At 49.3% G+C, this 19,786-nt stretch overlaps 1 protein-coding gene across 1 annotated transcript in view; it reads right to left on the reverse strand.

The window, feature by feature from the left end:
• Positions 1–1,272: 1,272 nt before the first annotated feature.
• The window catches only part of GPC1 (glypican 1), a 200,817-nt gene continuing 182,303 nt past the window's right edge, over positions 1,273–19,786 (reverse strand). Inside the window, exons 4-9 of the mRNA XM_051627041.1 lie at positions 14,923–15,088; positions 10,780–10,910; positions 7,504–7,623; positions 7,274–7,407; positions 5,937–6,112; positions 1,273–5,467 (exon numbers count right to left, since the gene is read on the reverse strand). Coding sequence (XP_051483001.1) covers positions 5,253–5,467; positions 5,937–6,112; positions 7,274–7,407; positions 7,504–7,623; positions 10,780–10,910; positions 14,923–15,088 — 942 coding nt within the window. The 3' untranslated portion in view covers positions 1,273–5,252. The remainder of the gene's footprint in view (positions 5,468–5,936; positions 6,113–7,273; positions 7,408–7,503; positions 7,624–10,779; positions 10,911–14,922; positions 15,089–19,786) is intronic.

Below are 19,786 nucleotides of genomic sequence, written 5' to 3' on the forward strand. Positions count from 1 at the left end.
TATATTTATCCCTTCAGGCTACAGGCAGGTCCCAGTGCCTGCTGAATCCTGGGAGTCACAGTTAAACAGCTAAAAGGTATTTGTTAGCCCACAGATCATTTGTAAACCAACTGGATTTATACAGCCCCTGTGCCTACAGCAGCATCTTACCAGGAGCTAAAACCTCTGCCTCCAGGATGCTGCTCCTGCACTCCCCAATGACACAATATTAATGCAATATCAATCTGATCACCCCCCACTCACCTCCAGATAATCTTATTGCCCATCACCTGCAACAGAAGTGTCTTTTAAGAACCCAGAAAATCATTGACTAGGCTGGCTAGATACAGTACTGCTAATCTTTCTGGACTTCAGCAGAAGTGCTGGTGTGGTGCCAGAGCAGAGTGTCTCTTATGTATGAGTGTGCAGACACACATTTGAGCAGTGAAGGACTGGAAGGAACAAGGTCAAGGACCCAGCCAGGGGAATTACCACATCAGCAGGGGCCAAGTGGGTGCAGCTGGACTGGATGTGGGTTCCAGCCCCTTCCTGAAAGATCAAGTGTGTGCCTGAGCTTACTGAACGCTTTTCTTTCTGGCCTTGACACAAAAAGGAGCCTGTGACCAGTATTTCCTGCTTGCATGAAGCTGAACCTGGACTGTCATGGCAGCTGGGCTGCACAAGGCTATGAAGGCTCTCTCAGACACTTTATGAGCTGCTTTTGACACATTACCTTGACTCCTGCGATCAATCACTTCTGGAATAGCACAGTGCAGAGCCTGAAGCACAAACCTTTCTGCTGCACCAGTTCAGTCTGAGACACTCGCTCAAGATTAAACATCCAGGTCTCTGCGATGGGCCAGATGTCTGCTTCGCCTGCTGGTAACCCTGCCAACAGGTGCACTAGAACAAGGCTGTAGTAAATAATTAGCACAACACTATGTAATGACAAATACCAAGGGTATTTCTGCTTCTTTGTACTATTATGCCATGACTTTTTGTGCACCAGTAGGAGACAAAGAACATTCAACATACTTGCTTTGAAGATTCAAGTCAGGTTCACCTTGTTTCCACAAACATCACCTCAGTACAACCCTCACATTTGTTCCTCCACATGACACAGAGTTGACTACTAGCACCACCATTGGCATCAGCCCACTGCTGGGGCTGAAAGCAAGCTTTTGTTCCTCAGGACTCCTGGCCTGGCCTTTACCTGTGCCTCAACAAGGAAAAAGAAAGAAAACTCCAAACTCTGCTTACATCAAGAAGAAAGATTACCCTGTAAATACAGACTTAAGTCTCCAGCCTTTTTATTTATACAAGGATTCAAAGAACATTTTTCAACTTTAGATAAACAGTGCAAGAGAGTTACAAGTACCTTGGTAACAGAAAGAAACTGATAACTGTCTGGCTATGCCAATAAGTGAAATAATTCTTACTCCTGCAGATAGAAATGCATTTAAAGCAAAGGTGGAGTTTAGATATTTTGCTATACCTTAGCCCCTACCAAGCCCACTGGAAAACAACAGGCAGTTTGTCATTTGTAAATGATAAGTAGCTGCGCTCTCAAAGCCTTTTGAGACCCTCGCCCTTAGTTAAAACATACATGTTATGGCACAAAAGAGCAGGCTGAAAGACAGAGACACTTGGAAATCCACTATTTCTGGTTCGCCCGTTCCCAGGGGCAGGGGTTCTTCTGAGTATCTTTTCCTAGACCACTACACCCTGCCACACCACTGTGAAGTACAAGGCCTTTTCAAAACAGGTCACAAATCACCATCTCAGTAACATCCCAGCAGATGCTCCCCAGAGCTTTCCATTCAGGTAACCAACCACAGCAGCCACCAGCCCCTGCTGTGGCTGCGGCTCTCAGCTCATCACCACCATGGGCTGGGGAGGTTTTTCACAAGGTTTTCAAGCAGGTAGTAGCCCAGGAAATGTCATTTATAAGCACTGAAAGGCCCCAGGCTCTGTGCCAGCCTGAGTACAGGCTTGGGGCTTGCATGGAGCTGGGCTGACTTCAGCTTGTTCAGCTGTGCCAACAGTTGTCCAGCTGTCAGGTAACTATGGTTTGCTTTAGAGTAACATCCCCACCCTGGGGGTACTTGGCCATCTTGGCTTCCCAGCAGAAGGTGGCACAGCCAAGCGCTGCCCCGGGCCACCAAATTGCAGCATGTTGGGGAAACCACTTCAGGGACAGGAAGAGAACAGAAAAACTGAACAACTGGGAACAGACAAAAAAGCAGCAGCAGAGGCAGACCATTTTAAAAACTAAATAAATGAAACAAACCCAGTGGCCCCAGGGCCGAGAGGGAGCAAACAACAGCATCATGGGTCTCCTGTCAAACTGGGGTAAGAGCCGTGGCACAGCCCCCACCTGCCCCAGACCTTGGACTCTGAGCCCCAGGAGGACTGAGGGGCCCAGATGGACACTGAAGTGGGAGCTCAACCCCAGCCAAAGGGGGTAGGCATCAGGAAGAGAACAGTTTTAACTGTATCCTTGAGAAATTGCCTTAATTTGGACTATCAGGTTCTATTATTGTAATGGGACCAATAATTTGGGCTACTAAATTGTTAAAATATTAACTGGACAATCAGTAAATACTTGATTTCACATTTAAGGTGTGTGTTCCTCCTGGGGCCTGTAAGAAGCTTTTGAGGGTAACAGACTGACAGCAAACACTAACTGCACAGAAATGGAAACAAGGACTTTCCTTTCACTCTCCTGTTCTGCAAAGCAAAACACTGACCTCAGCATCCAGGTGTTTAAAATCCAATCCAACCCAAGTGTTTTCTGAAGTACAAATGTTTTAATGCCTCCTCCTCCTTTCAATGATTTATTTATTTATTTAGCTTTGGATGTGAAGTTTCTGCAGGACTAGTTGTGGGTTGTTACTGAAGGCTACATTTCTATTGGTATTTCTGGTTAAAAAAACAAAACAAAACCAAACCAAAAGACAGGAACGCCTTAGAGCAGTATAAGTAACCTGGAACTTGCTGCATTTCTAGAAGTAAATAAATCTGTATAAATCCATTACTTGTATTTATCCACTCCTGGGTTCTGATGGCTCTATCGGTGTTTGGTACTTTAGCCAACATCCAGCATCCTGGCTTTCATTTCTGAAACCCTACCAGCTTCCATCAGTTTTAGCCTTACAAGAAGGTACAAGTACAAGGCAGAAAGAATACCAAACAGAAACATTAGTCACAGTGACCTGGAGAAGCCAGTAAAAGCTGCCCTAAAATCTCTGCCTCATTTGAGGCACTGTCAGTGTCATTACCAGGACCCAGGCAGGACTCCAGCCCCAGGGAGGGTGGGTGACCAGCTCCCCGCTGCACCAGCTTTTGCCATTACCTTGCTCATGTTCTTGTCTTCCCTTAAACTGCACATTTTAGAAACGGCTAATGTTAAAAATGTTGTGGAGTTTTCCCCCCCCCCTTTCTTAAAAAACAGCCAAACCCCAACTCAGTTCATAACATTTGCTCAGCACAAAGACATGTCTCCTCTGGCAGGAGAGAGGAGAAATGCTCCAACATGTGCTGTGCAGACCAGTAAAGTATGAGATAATTCCACCTCTGCCCTCCCTCTTGCCCACTGAACAAACACTTGAAACTCACCCTCCCCCCCCACCCCCGTACAAATGAAGCCCAACCCCTGGGCATGCTCTTGGCCCAACCAGTCACAGTGACTGTGTTGTACCTGTAGCATCTGCTAAATCTACTTCTCCAGCCTATGCCTGCTGAACCTGTCAGGCACAGAAGCCTTCTGGAAGCCCCAAAGCACACAGCCCTACAAGCACAGACACTCCTACAGCTACGTGAGGATATTTTTATCTTTCAACACCCCCAGTTTCAAAATCTGGCAAAAAGCCCACCCCACCAAGCACTTCAAGGTTAGGGCAGCCACCAGTGTGACCCAGCAGCTGGTGCATGGTGGGATGGGGCAGCACAGGGTGAACCTTGCCCTTCCCTGAGCCCAAATGAAGCTGCTGGCAGGTGTCTCATCTGCTCTCTCACACTGACCCTGCAGAGGCCAGGAAAGGTGCACAGGATAGCAAATGGGACTTAAAAACCTACACTGCAATAGGAACAAACACCAAAAAGAAAGAAGTCCCATCAAACAAAACATGTCCCATCCTCACATGCCTCCTGGCAGGTTCTGCCTTGAGTCAGTCTGGGCAAGGACAACCCAGGGCTCATTGCTGTCCACCCCTCTCTGCCCTAAGGCAGCTGCCTGGAGATCACACCTGCAGGTGGCCTGGTGTAAGCTCCCACAACCAGTCTCCATGCTCCAGATAGTAACAAGTCCCTGGTCTTTTTACTAATGAAAAAAGGGATTGCCATCCATGGCTGGGTCCAGAGGAGGAGAAGGCAGCACAGCTGTGTCAGGCAGAGAATCCCACTCTGCCTATTTTCATCTCTCTGTTACCTGTGACGGTACTGCACTGCAGGTAGAAACTGGACCATTATTACTTGGGTAAAAAATGGCTTTCCAACTAGCATGCAAAGAAAGAATACCCCAAACCCCAAGCCCTAACACTCATTCCCAGTCACTTAGATGTAGGAGACCTACATTTCAAATTGTCATCAGCTACAAGCTCTAGTCAATAAACTCACTTGTGACCTTTCCAAAGGAAAACGGAGTTCTGCGCTTTTTGGGTCCAAAAGCCACTGCCAAACTGTTTCAGTTCAACCCACCAAACCTGCTCATGCTCCACCTATGCCACCGGATGTGAAGGGCCATCTCTGCCTGCCTAGGAAGTAGAGAGGAAAAGCCCAAAAGAGCCCCTGGATGCAGCACTTGAGCCACGCTGAGGTTCCCAGTCCCTCTGCCTCACAGAGCAGCGCCGTGTGCTCTGGCAGCTGCAGGGTGCAGCAGCGCCGGGGTATCAAGATCAGGGCAATTGCATATTCCACTGGAGGCAGCAGATGAGCTGCCCTCGGAGGGACCCCTGGGCTCCCCCTGAGGCCTCTCTGCAAAGGCTCATTACAGCCCCCAGAGTCAGTTTGTGGCAATAAAAGTAAAACAATGAGGTACGGAAAGAAGGGCCCAGCTTTGGGGAAGAGACCAAGAAAGAAGAGAACAGCTCGAGCACTGCCAGAAATAGCAAACAACTTAAACCTTTTTCTCCTTCCTACCTTTTTTTTTTCCCTTTTCTTTTCCTTTTTTTTTTTTTTTGCCAAGTTGAATTAAATATGTCCTTTCGTTGGTTGGTTGATTTTGGCAAAGTGAAGCCCTCGGCCGCAGTCTCTTTCCTGGCTGTGCGAGTGAGTTACCGCCACAAGTGCTGCGTGGCAGTGGAAGCCACCAAAAGGAGGAGGAAGGCAGAAGGCAAAGATGTGCTGCTGGCCCCATTGATGCCGTGTCCAGACTGCTTAGGAATAGCGTGTGTTTCTGGCCGCCTGGTGCTGGGGCTCTTAGAAAGTCTTTTGCCACAGACATCATCAGGACAGCTGTCACCACTCCCAGAGCCACTCATGTCATCACCTGCTCAGAAACAAACATGTGGTGAGCCACCAGCCACTCTTCATTTGGTGGGCAATGTCCCTGCCTTCCCTTTGCTGTAACTCTAGGAAGCTCTGGCCACCAGCTCTGCCCTGGCCACCTCCTCCTCTATGCATGCCCCCCTCTCTGGGATGCAAGCTCATACCTGATCTCTAGCTGCCTTTAACCATTTGCTGCTGCAGCAGCTGGAAACCTCTGGAGCAGATGGGAGCAGTGGCCCTGTCAGCTGGGCCGGGCTGGGCTTAGAGAGAGCATCTGAGGTTTCAGCAGGGTGCTGAGAGCAGCACAGCCTCCAGCCACCCTGCAGCAAGTTGGCTGCACTCAAACAGACCCTCTGCAGCTGAGTCGAGGACAACCCGTCTCTGCCCTCAGGGCCCAGCTGTGGGGGTTGCACGGATCCCACTCAACCCCCCTCACCCACCATGGACCTCTCCAGTCCTGCTGAACTCACTTGCGTCTTGGAAATCCACGTCATTCCCGATGTTCGCATTGCCCAGCCGGTTTGTCATGATCTTTAGCTGCATGATTTGCTGGCGAATGGTCATATCTGGCTTGGTGATGTCCACCTCCACCTCCGGGTTGTTAATCTGATTAGCTAAGCCGTCCCCCATCACTTCGGGCAGGTAACTGCAAACGAAGACAGCAGGTTTAGATGTCTCCCCCCAGCTAAGCTCACCTCTCCCGTTACAGACCCCAGTGATAAATCCAGCCTCTCTGAACCCCAGAGAAGCTGCCATCTGTGGCACTGGCTTGTTGAACAGCCTCCATGTTCTGGTGTTTGCTGGGAGGCAGCCAGCCCTAGGGATGGCTGAGCTATGCTCTCATGGCCAGACCCTATAAGAGCTCAGGGCTCACCCTGAGGCCACCTCAGCTTGCAGGATGTGACTGGTGGCCTTGTATTTTGACTGTCCTGGCACAGGAATGGGTTTCCTGCAAGAAAGGCTGTGCGAAGGGCTGGGGGTTGCTCTCAGGCTGGTACCTGTGGAGCCAAAGTGACACTTAACCCCTATGGAAAAGCTCTGTCCATCTGAGAGGCTGAGAAGCAACTTCATCCCTGCCCCAGTTAAACCGAGACACTGGGACAGGCTGAATGTCCCCAACTTGGTACAACCAGACAGGCCCTCAGAGAATCTCCAGTTAACTGGGAGCAGCCATAGCTGTCCTGCTCCCTCGGGCAGTGTCCCAGCTCATCTGCCCCTGCAGACCTGTGGCACTGCCAGCAATGACCTGAAACACATCACAAATGAAGGTGCTGGCTCTGGGCTGGCAGAGACCAGCCCAGCAGGGCTGTGGAGAGGAGCAGAGCAAGGTGCAAGCTCAGCAGCTGCCCACAGGCCCTCACAGTTATCCCTTAACCATCAGCCTTGGTTGGGAGGTGTTTCTGTCACCTTGGATCCTGCTCTCATGAGGGAACAGTATCTTAGAGCAGGAGTGGATGGAAAGACACACATGCAATCCTAAGCAACGGCTTTGGAGTTGCTGGGGCCTTTCTGCCTTCTGAGTGAATGTGGAATTACAAAATTGCTTCATTATACAGAAGCACACAGTTATTTCAGGTGAATGCATTTTGATGCTTAATCCCTCCAAAACACAACAAAATGACAACAGGCTTAACATTCCCAGGTATCAGTTTTTCAGGAAATGCAGCATTTCTGTGGACAGGAACAGACCTTTTGGCTCAGTCTGAGCAAGTGGGGCTGGCTGAAATGACATGTAAATGCCTTTTACCAAACCCTCTTTTCTCTCACCCAGAGCGGTGCTATCCTGGCACCCTGTCCCTCTTCATACCTGCCCTTGGTCATCCCATTCCAACACTTGTCATCCAGTGCTGAGCTGGCCATCACTTTTTTGCTGCACAGGCTGCCAGGCAGAGTGATCCAGTAAGTCTTGAGAGCTGTCAGATTCCCTTTGGCATCTAAAACCTTTAAAGAAAGAGGGTGCTTAGGGCCAGGAGAGCTCTGGGGTGTCCCAGGACTCCCCAGGCAGGCAGGGGGAAGGAGTTTTGGGGGCAAACTCACCAGCATTTCCAGTGCTTGTGCAGAGGATTTTGCTTCCAATGTGACTTTCCCTCGCCTTTTCTTGTCCTCACTGCTGGAGCCTTTTGTGCTGATTTTGGGATTTCCACAGCCTTGGAAAACCTGAAAAACAATAAAAACTCTCTACCCCATGTTTTGATACTATTTCTTTAATGAATTAGCATCCCACAGCTATAGGATTTTTTTTTCTTCTAAGGTACATTCATCTTTCCTACCTGCAAGATCTCTGAGATTCAGGCTTAGTTTCTGGTCAGGTTATTCTTGTGTCAGGATGTGTTCTCAGCACCCTGTAACCAGCTTTGGTTACCACTACCAAGCAAAATGTTCAGCACTAACACAAAATTAGCACATTTTCTGACGAGTCACCAATGTTGATACTATTTCTAGTAAATTTTTCTGTTGCTTTCACAACTGAAAAATAAAATTATGTGAAGAACAAAACAGGAGTTGCTCACACTCACTACACCAGTGGTGTGGGCTTTAAGACTGCAGAGCATGTGAGCTTCCTTGAGTTGAACAGACCGAGGTGGGACTACCCCAATGACTGCTGCAATTGGCATCCACTCTCAGCAAATAAATGCTCCCTCCAACCAGGGGAGTGCAAAGACAGTAGATGTGTCACAATCTGTCATGTCGGATGTTTCAAAGGCTAATGAGGAAGCCAAACTGATTCAACCCCTAACTTTGGATATCTCCCATTGTCCTAACTACCTGCCCAGGTGTGCTTTGTAGCCAAAGGAGAGCAGAAACACTTTGAAGGTACAAACCCTCAGACTTTACCTTTAGGAGGAGGCAAAAGCTGCCCTGGAAGCTCCCATTTCTCCCAGTCTCTGCATGACCAGTCCAGGCAGTAACACCTCTGCTGCAGATAGCCAGTATTCAGACAAGTGAGCCTTGCGTGGCTGGTGGAAGGAGTACTCTGCTCAGAGCGCCAGACTTAATAAAGTGTCAAAGGTCAAAAGGGCCTTTGCACTGTCAGTTTGATTTAGGAAGCATCAGCCTTTACACAGAGAGCAATCTGATTTGAAAAATTTGCCTCCATCTTGTTGTGGCTGCCAGGGTGCTGTGCTGTCAGAGCTATCGATGAATTTGACTTTGCCCCATGTCCCCTTCAAGCAGAGCCATGAAGGCCTCAGACAGGAGCCCTGACAGAGCATGTGCCAGCTGCTCAGTGCTCAGTGTCACTGCATTCTGACAGCCAGCAGCAAAGTCCTGATCTAGACAAGAGTCCCTTTGGTGACAGTGGGTCTCACCCCTGTACCTGAGGGGCACTCAGCCTAGAATGCCCCCTCCCGGGGTGCACTGTCTTGCTGTCCAGATGGATCCAAGGACTCTGGCAGTCCAGCACCAAGCCCATTTGTTTATCTGCCTCCTTTGCTCCATGAAAAAAGCCCCACCCTGAAAACTGCATGTGGAGAATTTTCAACTTTGTTCTACCGAAATAAAACCAACTTGGTTTCACTGGTCTGTTTTGCTTACTGGCCTATTTCTGTTAGCAGGAGACTATTCTTTTAGAAGGTAAAAGCCCTGGGAAGGTGTCCAGGACAGTGGCTCTTGTAGCACCTCCACCACAGCACATCAAAGTAATCCTCTTATCAGCCCAAGGGCTTTAGGTGAGCAGTGCTCATTACTGATGGATAGAGCACATGTCCTGCAGACTGAGGTGACCAAGTCTCCTGCATAAGGAGAACAACTTGACATTTGCAGCCTTTGATGGCTCCTGCTGCCTGAAATCCATCAGAGAGCCACAGGGAGTGAGGGAGAGTGTGAGGGAACAGGGAAATGTCCCATGGTGCAGTGAACACATGGCTCAGTACCAAAAGCATTTCTGGTTTTTCCCCAGATCCCAGAAGAACCCATGATGGATGGTGTCACTGGGTCCAAGGGCAGCTTCTGGCCCTTCTCACAGGTAACATGCCCTGGTAGTGTCTGAAGCCCTCAGATGCAGCCCGAGCCTGCTGCCCTCAGGCCTGAGAGAGAAGACCCCCCGGACTGGCCTGGGTGAGTCCCAAGCTCCTCAGACAGTGATGTCCTTTACCTGATCACTTTGCCCTGCTTGAAACCAGAGCTTAGAGCTGCAGCCCTTTGCTGCTGACCTCTGCCACCAGTGCCACCAGCAAGACTGCCACACTCACCTGCTCACCAGATCATACAGAAAAGCTTACCAAACTGTTTGGTTGCTCCAGTCAAACATAAATTAGACTATTTAATCCTTTTCATTTTATCAGATTTACTACATGCCCTTCAGAAACACCTTTCTTTGCAGAGGGTCCCATGTTTTCCCACACCATGGGACTGCTTTCATGCGGACAACCTCAGCCTCACCTATCAAGGGAAGAAACAATATGGCCTTTCATGTCAGAGAAGAAACCCAAAGGAGCACGTGGATGCGTGCTGCTGTCCCAGTGCTTTGACATGTGCCACTGAATTCCTAGTTGGCTAAGCTTTTCCCTCCTCCGAGACCCAGCTAAGACTTGCCCCATTCCTTTCATCTGCATCTCTGCTCTAACTGTGGGATAGCTGCAGGACCTGGGGGAATGTCTGGGCAAAGAGGAGAAGCCCTGGAGGGCTGTTTTAGTTCTCAAAGCTTCTCTTGCCTACAGCTACAGAGGTTAAGTGACTGTGGTTATGTGGATAAATACAATTAAAAATATAAGTCCAATAGAAGAGAGCTTCATAAGACTCCTTGGAAGACAGGTAAGCATCAGGAAAGCCTGTCTGATACTCTCCAGATGGACTGCCAGATTGCAACTCTATCCCACAGACACAACCTGATAGCCCAGTGTTTCCACTGCAGAACGTCACCCCAAGGCAGGTTAAAGCAGCTGCCTTCTGTCATCTAGAGCCTGTGCACTTTTTGTAGATGCCTCAGCTCAGCCAAAATACTTCAGGGCTCTCCAAACACACTGAGACACCTGACAGCAAGCAGCACCATGCCCCCACCCCCTCCCCGGTCACTGCATCTGCAGTCCCACCTTGTGTCTCTGTACCTACAGGAGGCTGGCTGAATAATGCTGGGAGGAATATCTGGAAACACTTGAGAAGGTTTTGCCTGTGTAAGATGGGTCGTTTCCTCCCTTAAAAGAGTGATCATTATCTCTCATTTGATCATAATGATCTCTCATTAAAGAGAGATCATTAAAAGATCCTTTGATTCCTCAACTCCCTTAGCTCAGTTGAACAGTGAGCACAAAAACCATCTGGTCCTGGCAGTTCCACATGGTGTGTCCTCAGCCAGGCCCAGGCACACACTCTTACCTTGGCTGTGATAGAATCTTTGTTCTCTTGCAAGTTAGAAATAGCTTCAGCGATTCTCATGTGGATGGTCCCTATGACAGTGTCTACATTGTATGCTCCATCAATCCGATCAGCAACTACCATCAGGGAATCTAGGAAAACAAGACAAGACACCTCATCAGATGCTGTACAGACCAAGTTAAAAGATCATGCTCATGCCAGACGGGAAAAATTATTGGTCCCTTGGCAGAGTTTTTGGGATACATCTCTCCATTTTCACTACTGCTCAAGAGCATGCTCCTTTTCCTCTGGCATGGGACAGCTATGCCTTCCCAGCACATAGGCCAAGTCACCCTCAGTGGCAAATGGCAACTGCAACCTGTATTCACACAAAGTCACCCACATTTCCTGGGGTGCCGCAGAAAGGAAAACCGGAAAATTAGTGCAGAAATATTAAGTAATGCATAGAAATAATTGGCCCTGACCCTCCTAACTCATTGCATGTCTTCAGCAAAGCCCTGCAGTGAGCAGGAAGTGGGAGAATTGGGGTCAGTAAAGTGCCAAAGGCACTGGATATGGGCAATAATTTATGTGGCAGTGAAGGAGTGAGAAAAGGAATAACTCTTCTCACCAACACCTCTGGAAGACAAAACGTGAACAGTGAGGGAAATGTCAGGCTACATGGGCAGAGAAGCAGGCCACAATGCCCACAATTAAACTGGCAAACAAGACAGGGAGTGACTGAGGGGGACCTCTTGCTCTCAGCTCCTCTTATCTTGGATCTCAGATGGCCCGTGTGTGGTCTGTGTTCTCCAGGGGACAGCAGAAATCTACTGGAAGGACAAGGGATCTGTTGGAGCATGGGGGTGGCCCAGCTCATCTGAAACAAAGTGCTTCATGTTCCTGTGGCCTTGCCACATGGAAGGAAACAAGTGCAATGGCTTCATGTTGGTTATTCTCTAAACAAAGAGGGTCAAATCCTAGGGTTTAGGTTGGAGATCTATACCATTTGAAATTGAGTTATTCATTAGGAGTGATTAATTCTTCTATCCTAAATCCTGGTATCACCAGGATACCACCTACAACACCCACCAGCCTGGCAGGAGACTGTCACAGCAGATGGTGTGATGTTGCATAAAAGCTTATTCAGCACGAGTTGGTACTGCTGACATAATTAATGAGCAATGAACCCACCAGGTCAATTACACCCAGCAGCTCAACAGAGCATCGATAAGACATGTCCTCCACCCTACACCATGTGCATGTCACCCAGGATACTGCCTTAAAGGACTGACGCTTCTCTTTCAGCCACACAGCAAATTTCCTTTGAGCAAGAGTCCAGCCAGCTGGGGCACAACCACGGACCACTGCCATTTCAAACTTGCTAGGAAAGTGCTCAGCCCCTCATCTGGGCAAGCCAGGACTCACCAGAAAGACCCCAGATTACACTGATGAGGTCTAAGTGAGTTTTGTGAAGAAACGCCAGGTCCACAGTGTAGTGTGTTAGTAATTGATCTTGAGCCTACTGTTGTCAATTAACAACATGCTCAAGCCTTGCAAGTATGTTCTCTCTGCTGTTCCATGATTGATATTCAGACCCTGACTGCTCTCAGAGAATGGCCAAGCTGGGGAAAGGCTAGATGAGGGACAGCACAAACCCACAGAAGACACCAGATCATGCCCACAGGGCTCACAGTCTGAAAGCAGGCCCAGGCTGTGGAGAGCAAGGGCAATCATCAAACTACTGGGAGGGCTCAGCCCTCAGCCAGTCTGGAGCATGGATCACAAAATACTCTTTGCTCAGGTCAATAATACAGTATCTAACAACATGCAAAGTCATGGCTTGGAAAAATTATGTATTTCTTTTCAGCACTTAGAAAAAGAAAGAAGGTTTTGCTGGTTACCTTGAGCAAGAATGTAAACAAAGGCCACAGTATCCAAATTAATGTGTGCTCTATTCCTGCAACACATTCCTAAGGTGCAGCACTGATTTCTAAAGCTAAACATGCCCTAACTGTGGGGAATAGGGTTTTTCTGTATTTTGTGAAATAACATCTTCTGCAAAGTAAAAAGCTTACAGTTTAACTATGCTGCCACTCAGGGGTTGTGGTGTCCTCTTCAAGACTGTATTTGCCAGACAATTTTAGCTTGCAGAGGCACTAATGTTAAGATACAGACATTCAAATCAAAGGCTGCACCCCCAAATGAGTGATAAACTATGTTTGAACCACTTACTGCAAAAATCTCCTGTAATTTGACCTGCCCTAATTTGTCAAATTGAAAGAGTAACTTTGTGTTTAGTGTCAAAAAATGCTCTCCAGCTACACAGAAGTGCCTGGAGAAGGATGAAGAATGGACGATGCCAGTGAACTGCTACCTTTGACTCCATGTCTTGCTCCAGTCCTTGATCAAATGGTGACCTCTGACACTAAAACATACAACTGCTATTTGAAAAAAGCACCAGTTTCCTCCTAGCCATCACTCCTTGGCAAGAACAGTCTCTTGGGGAAGGGGAAGCCAGAATAAGTGCAAAATGCTCCTGGAATTGCCTTCCTGTCAATCAAGGAGAGCTCAACATTGACCTTGCAGGAGATGGGCAGTCATCCTGCCAGGAGAGCAGTGACAGGTAACAGTTGGCTTGCTCTGGTCAGAAAGGCCAAAGCGCTATCCAAGTCCCAGTGTAAACCCCTGGGGAAGGGAGTATTCCTCCCCCTCTTTTGTAGCAGCATCCTAAGCCACTCTCAGGGAGAACTTCCAATTAGCCACAGTAAGCTGTGACTTGGTTTGTTAGCCCCCCGAGCCAGCAGGTAGCCAGCCAGCACACCTCCCTGAGCCAGGCACCTGCTGGCGTGCAGTGGTTCAGTATTTATTTTGCCATGTCCCTTGAGAGGCAGGTGACACTCCTTGAACTCTGACAGGATTTTGATTGTTAACACCACCACATGTCAATCCTGAGCCAGCCTGTTGGGCTGCAGCTGGCTAATGAGCTGGCAGTCTTGCTGTCCAGGCAGTGGGTGTCAAGGGAAGGGAGAAGGCCAAGCCTGAAGCTCATGCCCTCTGGTGCCTGCCTTCTGTGAGCCCAGACAAACATCAAGGCTCCCTCAGGTCTCAGATCACTCTAGGTCTAACTGTACAACCTGGGAGAAAAATGAGCTGCTGGGCGATGCTCTCTGGTCACAAGGAGGAGTGAGAGCTTTACCACTGCAAATAACCTCCCCTGATGGACCACAGATGGGGAGAGGACATGTGCTGCAATGCTAACACACCATTTTCTCAACAGACCCTCACCAGCCTTAAACCATGTCCATCAACTCCACAAACCACTCTCAGCAGTAGTTCACATTTAAACAAGAAGCTGCAGACTCTGGAAAAGCACCTGAGTGACACCTGTGGTCTTCTTCAAAGAGATGCCAGAGTCTGATCAGGCAATGCAGAATTTCCTGCAGAAACACCTGCGTGAAGTTCTCCAGCCTGTTGCACAGGAGATCAGACCACACCATCACAGTGGTATTTCTGTCTTTCAACTCAGTGAAGTGGACACTACTATACACATAAAACCCCCTTTAAAATATCCATCATCTTAGCTGAGTGACAAAACAGAAACAAAACAAGCTCTTTTTCTATTTACAACATAAGCCTAATTTTCCAATTCCTGGCAATGCCTGTACCTTTGCCTTTCCTAAGTATTTGTTTAAGAAACCTCTGTCCATTTAGATGTATGTGATTCTGATCCCCTTGCTCTCCACCCAGGGAAAGTTTAAGGCTTCATGCCTCTAAACTCCCTCCCAAAGAGGGCAAGTGCTGCTTCTCCTGTGCTCTCATACAGATGAGGAGGCAGCTCTAACAGTCTAGAGGTAGCATGAACTACCACTAAGCTTCAGCACTTGGGAGGGAAGCAAGAATTACTTGAATGCAAAGTGTGGGCCATCAGAAATGAGCACAGGCAAGATGAAAGCTCTTTCCCAGACCAGCAGCATCCTTTCTAAAGGTACTGAAGCCCAGCAAAATGTTCTGCAACAGTTTCTATGCATCAAATCATGGACAGAGAAACTGTAGTGTACAAAGGACTCCAACAGTCCTTTCTTTACTTGTGAAACACTGCCTCAAGAGTTCCAGAGGTGCCACACGAGGCAGCTGTGCTGCAGCAGGGGAAGGCCAACTTACCCATCAGGTACTTCCACTCAGTGTTGAGGTCCGCTTGGTTGGCCAGGCAGCCCTTCACCACGTTCAGGCAGTAGTTGTTGCACGGCTTCACACTGGACATGCCCCGGCAGTGTGGGCAGTACATCAGCTTCATGATGGCACGAGTGCACTCGTGGCTGAGAGATACCTGGGGGAGACAGAGTGGAGTTAGGCACGCAGGTTGGCCAGGGGAGCATGTGGGCAATCCACCCCTTGCCTGGGGTGAAGGAGCTTGGTGTGATCTGAAAGGCAGCCTGGCTTCCCAGGTGTGTGGCCCTGGGAAAGCTGCTTCCCCTTTCACTGCCTCATCCTCCCTCCACCTCTCCTTGAGTGCCACCCTTGTTGGAGGGACAGAACCTCTGAGGCAGCTGACAGTTCCTCGGGCTGTATTTGAACCCAGATTTCAGGGTTCTGGGCACCATTCCCCTTACAGCCAGGTCTGGTGGCCACAAGGACCACCTGGGCTGTCCATTGGCTGCAATGGTGCCTCCCACATGGTGCACACGTGCCCCTGGAGCCTCCGCAATTGGTGCCAGCACTGTGCCCTTCCTGCAGGAAGAGTATGTTGTCACCACCTGGCAGACACAAGTGTCCCACCACAAACTGCATATCTGGCTTCCTGGGGGGATGCACAGGGGGAGACTGGACATGGAAAGTTCTCAGCTGTCACCTTTGGAAAGGAAAATGCTGTTGGGGGAAGACTTGAAATATGGGCAATTGAGAGCACTTGATGGTGGGAAGTGACTGCTCTCTGAGAGCACTCCAGGAGTCACAGGCAGCTGGTGAAATGGCACAGCACACTCCATGCCAGCAGCTCACAGGCACTGCATGTGCAGCTGATACTTTTTGCAGAGGTGACTCTGGAGGTGGCTTTGCCACCTTTAGGTAAACCACCCAGGTCCCGTAAGTATAGATCCAGCATAGGCCCAGAGCCTAAAGCTCACCAATGTCCTCCCAGACCATCAGCCATGGAACACTGTGCCCCATTGACTTTCATGGGCAAGGAGCTGCCAGTGTAAAGTGGGGGATGAATAACAACCTGGCAGACCTCAGCACTCCCCTGTCGTATTGCTAAAGTGTTTTCTCCTTTGTGCTCTTCTATCTTTGCTCAGATCCATTAGTAATTCCTTTGTTATTCTTCAAAAACAATTTATAAAAATAAATGTGTCTGCATTCAAGTCTCCTTTGGTAACAGATACTCAGCACTCACAAGTTGCTCAAAAGGGCAAAAAAAGATGGAAGGGGCAAAACTTGACATGAAAAAATGCCCCAGCCTCAAGCAGCAATGCTGGGAACTGCTCTGACCTCTTACTATTTGTGAAGAATACTTTGCACAATGCCTTTTAAGTTTATTCTGGGACACTCCAGAAAGATTCAGTTCTGAGGTACCCTTAGGAGAGTGTGAATATGCTGAGCCCACTATCAGAGCTTGAGAGAGAAAATCCCTCTGCTTCCCCTCCTGAAACTGCCTGCATGGTAGCACCTTGCCCCCAGTCAGCCTCAGAAAAGAAATGCTGGTTGGTGCTGTGGCTTCATCAGGCAGAACACACTAAAATAACCTTCTGCGAACCTTCTTCAGGACCACGACCAGAATTTCTAGGTCTCAGAGAGAGAACCCACAGACTGCTTCCCTGCCTCATCAGCCAGAACAAGCCCCTGCGATGCCTGGGGATAAGGCAGTTGGAGAGGCCGAGCCCTGCAGAGAACACCACGCAAGCCAAGGCTTCACCCTGATTCCCAGTGAGGTTTCTGCCCCTTTTCTGGGACAACCCCGCAGTAGGGAGCCAGAGCTCAGCTGCTGTGTGGCTCCGCTGCCAGCAGATGGAGGCTCTGTCCCGCCGCACCGCGCGGCTGCCACATGCTTCATCCCAGGAGAAACCAGCAAATGCATCGCTGTCTCCTGCCTCAGTTCTCTGAGAGGGGATGCAACAAAGCAGAGGGACAGGCAGACAAAGGAATAGTTTCTTTTTCATCCCAGAGCTTAAATAACTATGACTGAATAGTGACTGAAAAGACAACAGGTAAGAGCATGCTGCAGCTGAAGACCTTCCAAAACCAGAGCATTTACACAGATACCAAGAGCTGCAACCTCTCCACTTGAAGAGAGACAAGTGACAATTCCTGTCTCAGAAAAGTATCACCAAGACTCTTAGCTTTTAAGTACAGCATAAACCCAGCAACTCCACTGAAGCTACCCAGGTGACCACAGCAAGCCTGCATTTAAATGAAGCTGTGACAGGCTCAGTGGGCATTTCACAAGTATTGCTGCTTGCAGAATTTCTCCCAGTGTCTCCATTTATTTTCATGTCTTTTTCTAACAAAACAGAAAGGACCTTCACACCCTGAGAAGAGCACTCCCTCACCCACTGCACAGTTGCTGAGCGAGGCCACCCTGCCCTGCCACCACGCAGGGCTGCAGGAGGGCAGCAGCAGTGGGGCCTGCTCCTCGGTGCCCACCTGCTCCATCTGGCCTCCAGCACAACCAGCAAGCACAGGCAGCTGCCAGGGCTCCCTAGGATGCAGACAGCTGCCTGCTGTCCTGAAACCCACCTCCCTCCAAGCCTTCCGTGGCTGTCAGACAGCCAGAACCATCCAGGTCCCTGGCAGTGCCCCACGGAGCAGCTGCCTCCTCCCCAGGCAGCTCTCAGAGGCCTTGGGATAGCGGGTGCTGGCAGAGCACGGGGTGGCAATGGTGACTGAGGCCCAGGCTCAACTCCTGAGGGTTCGGGAGGAAAAAGCTGCTTTTGCACCTTAGCAAGGATCGTTTTTAGATCCCAGAGAGGAGCTGTGTGTGTACTGCCAGTCTGTCCCTCTGGTGAAGTGGCTTTGTCTTCTGGAGGACAGTGGGGGGCCACACTGCCTCAGGCGAGGCAGCACCTCTGGCCCCTGCTCCCCTGCCCTAGAGCCTCTCCTCTGAAGATGAGCAGGTGATACAAAGCCGCCCCCCCCCCCGCAGCTGCTGCTCCATTGAATCTGGCAGATGCCAAGTGTTCAACTTAATCTCTTGGCAGGAAGGATAAGTATTAATTTTTGCAAGTGGAAAAGGCCAGACTCCACTCCCTTCTCCCAAAGAACTACTTAAACCTCTCCTGTTGGCAGCAGCACTCCTTTTTCACAGGCAGGCTGCAGAGGTGAACTGAGAACACAGGGATGAGAGGGCAGAAAAAATAATTTCATAGTGTTTTCTGCATGTTTTGCTTGGCCTGAACTCAGTTCCTTGGCATTCCACTCAGCCCATGCACTTATGCTCCATGCAGGGCAGAAGACAGTGAGGGCTCCCAGAGCCTTTCCTGGCCCTGACATTGCACCATCCCTTTGGGGGACTTGCAGCGTAGTATGGAGTGGAGACCTTAAAATATCTCTTAGCCCTTGTGGATTAGTTTGCTGAAGTAAACTTCCAGGGTTTTTTTCAGGCATTCTGTATTCACCCAGGGGTGTCTCAGCCCAAGACAGGAGGGGCTGAGATCCCTCCCCTGTGTGAATACAGCAACACAGACAGGAGAGCACTGCAGCCTCCTGCCTGCTCACCTCTTGGGCACAGCCAGGTCCAGCAGTGGCACTGGGGAGTAGAGCTCCTCAGGCTGGAGCTGTGGGACCACATGCCCTCTCTGGCAGTTTATTCCAGATGAATATTTCCACAGTGAGACTGGAGCAGTTTCTCCAGGCTGGCAAAGTCTGGACTGACCTCCACCTGCACACTGAGACAACTTCCCTTCCTTGTGCTTACCCTTCAGCCTTTGAAAGAACCTGAAATTTCATGACCCATCCCCAGGCCCAACACCTAGGACCTGATGGAGAGCCCCTTTGGCTTCCCATCACAGATTTGCAACAAATGGGATAGATCAATAAGCAACCTCCTCTATGCACCACAAGTGGCCTGAAAGCAGGAGCACACAAACTCCTGCAGATGGAGTGAAAGCTAACATAATTTCTTAATCTTGAAATGATCTGGCACAGGATGTAGGTAGCACATGACAATAATTGACTTTTTAAAGTACGATCAACCTGTCCCAGCCTGTGCCTGGTTCTTCTTTAAGGAAAAATGGTTCTCCTTCACCTTTAGTGGCACCTATAGTCCTTTATTAGCTCGGTGACCTAGAAACTGCATTAAGATGTCAAAAGAAAATGCAGGATACATTGGAGAAGCCATTTCGTAATCATCTGAAAAAAAATATTGCTGAGAGATATGGCTTGGAGCCAGAGCACTCCTCATTCAGTTGTCAGAGGTATAAATAAATACACCACATTATGCTAAGTCCCGTTTAAAAATACAATGTTCCTATGCATAACAGGGGCACCCACAAAAACAGAGAGGTTTACTAGGAATGAGTATCTGTGCTGGTTTGGTGGGATTTTTGGTAGTGGGGGAAGGGTCCCAGGGCTAGGTCCTGTAAGAAGATGAGAAGTTCCCCCTGCTCCAAAACCAGCTAAGGAGCCATTAGGGAGACAAAAGATGCACCTCTGCCATTAACATACGAAAGAACTGAAATGAGACCTGAGCAAAGCGAGCAGTTAAGGGAAAGAAGAGCTGAGCTGGAGAGGTGAAAGGCAGTTTTCCTGCAACTTATGGCTGTCCTCCTGGATTCATGGAGGAACATGGTGGAACATTCCCTGAAGGCACCAGGAGGGGTTAACTCGGCCAGCGGACTCTAATTTGCTGCCAGTGAACTCTTGATTATGCAGCTGTGGGAGCCCCTGGCCTAGGGGCAGCAGCCCGTGATTCTGCGGGAAGCCCAGGCTGGAGCAGCTTCGGACCTCGTGGGAAGGACTCATGAAGGAGAGGTTCGTGGAGGACTCTCTCCCATGGGAGGGACCCCGTGGGGAAGCAGGGCAGGACTGTGAGGAA

This window comes from Apus apus, chromosome 8 (assembly GCF_020740795.1).
Source record: "Apus apus isolate bApuApu2 chromosome 8, bApuApu2.pri.cur, whole genome shotgun sequence".
Lineage (NCBI taxonomy): Eukaryota > Metazoa > Chordata > Aves > Apodiformes > Apodidae > Apus > Apus apus.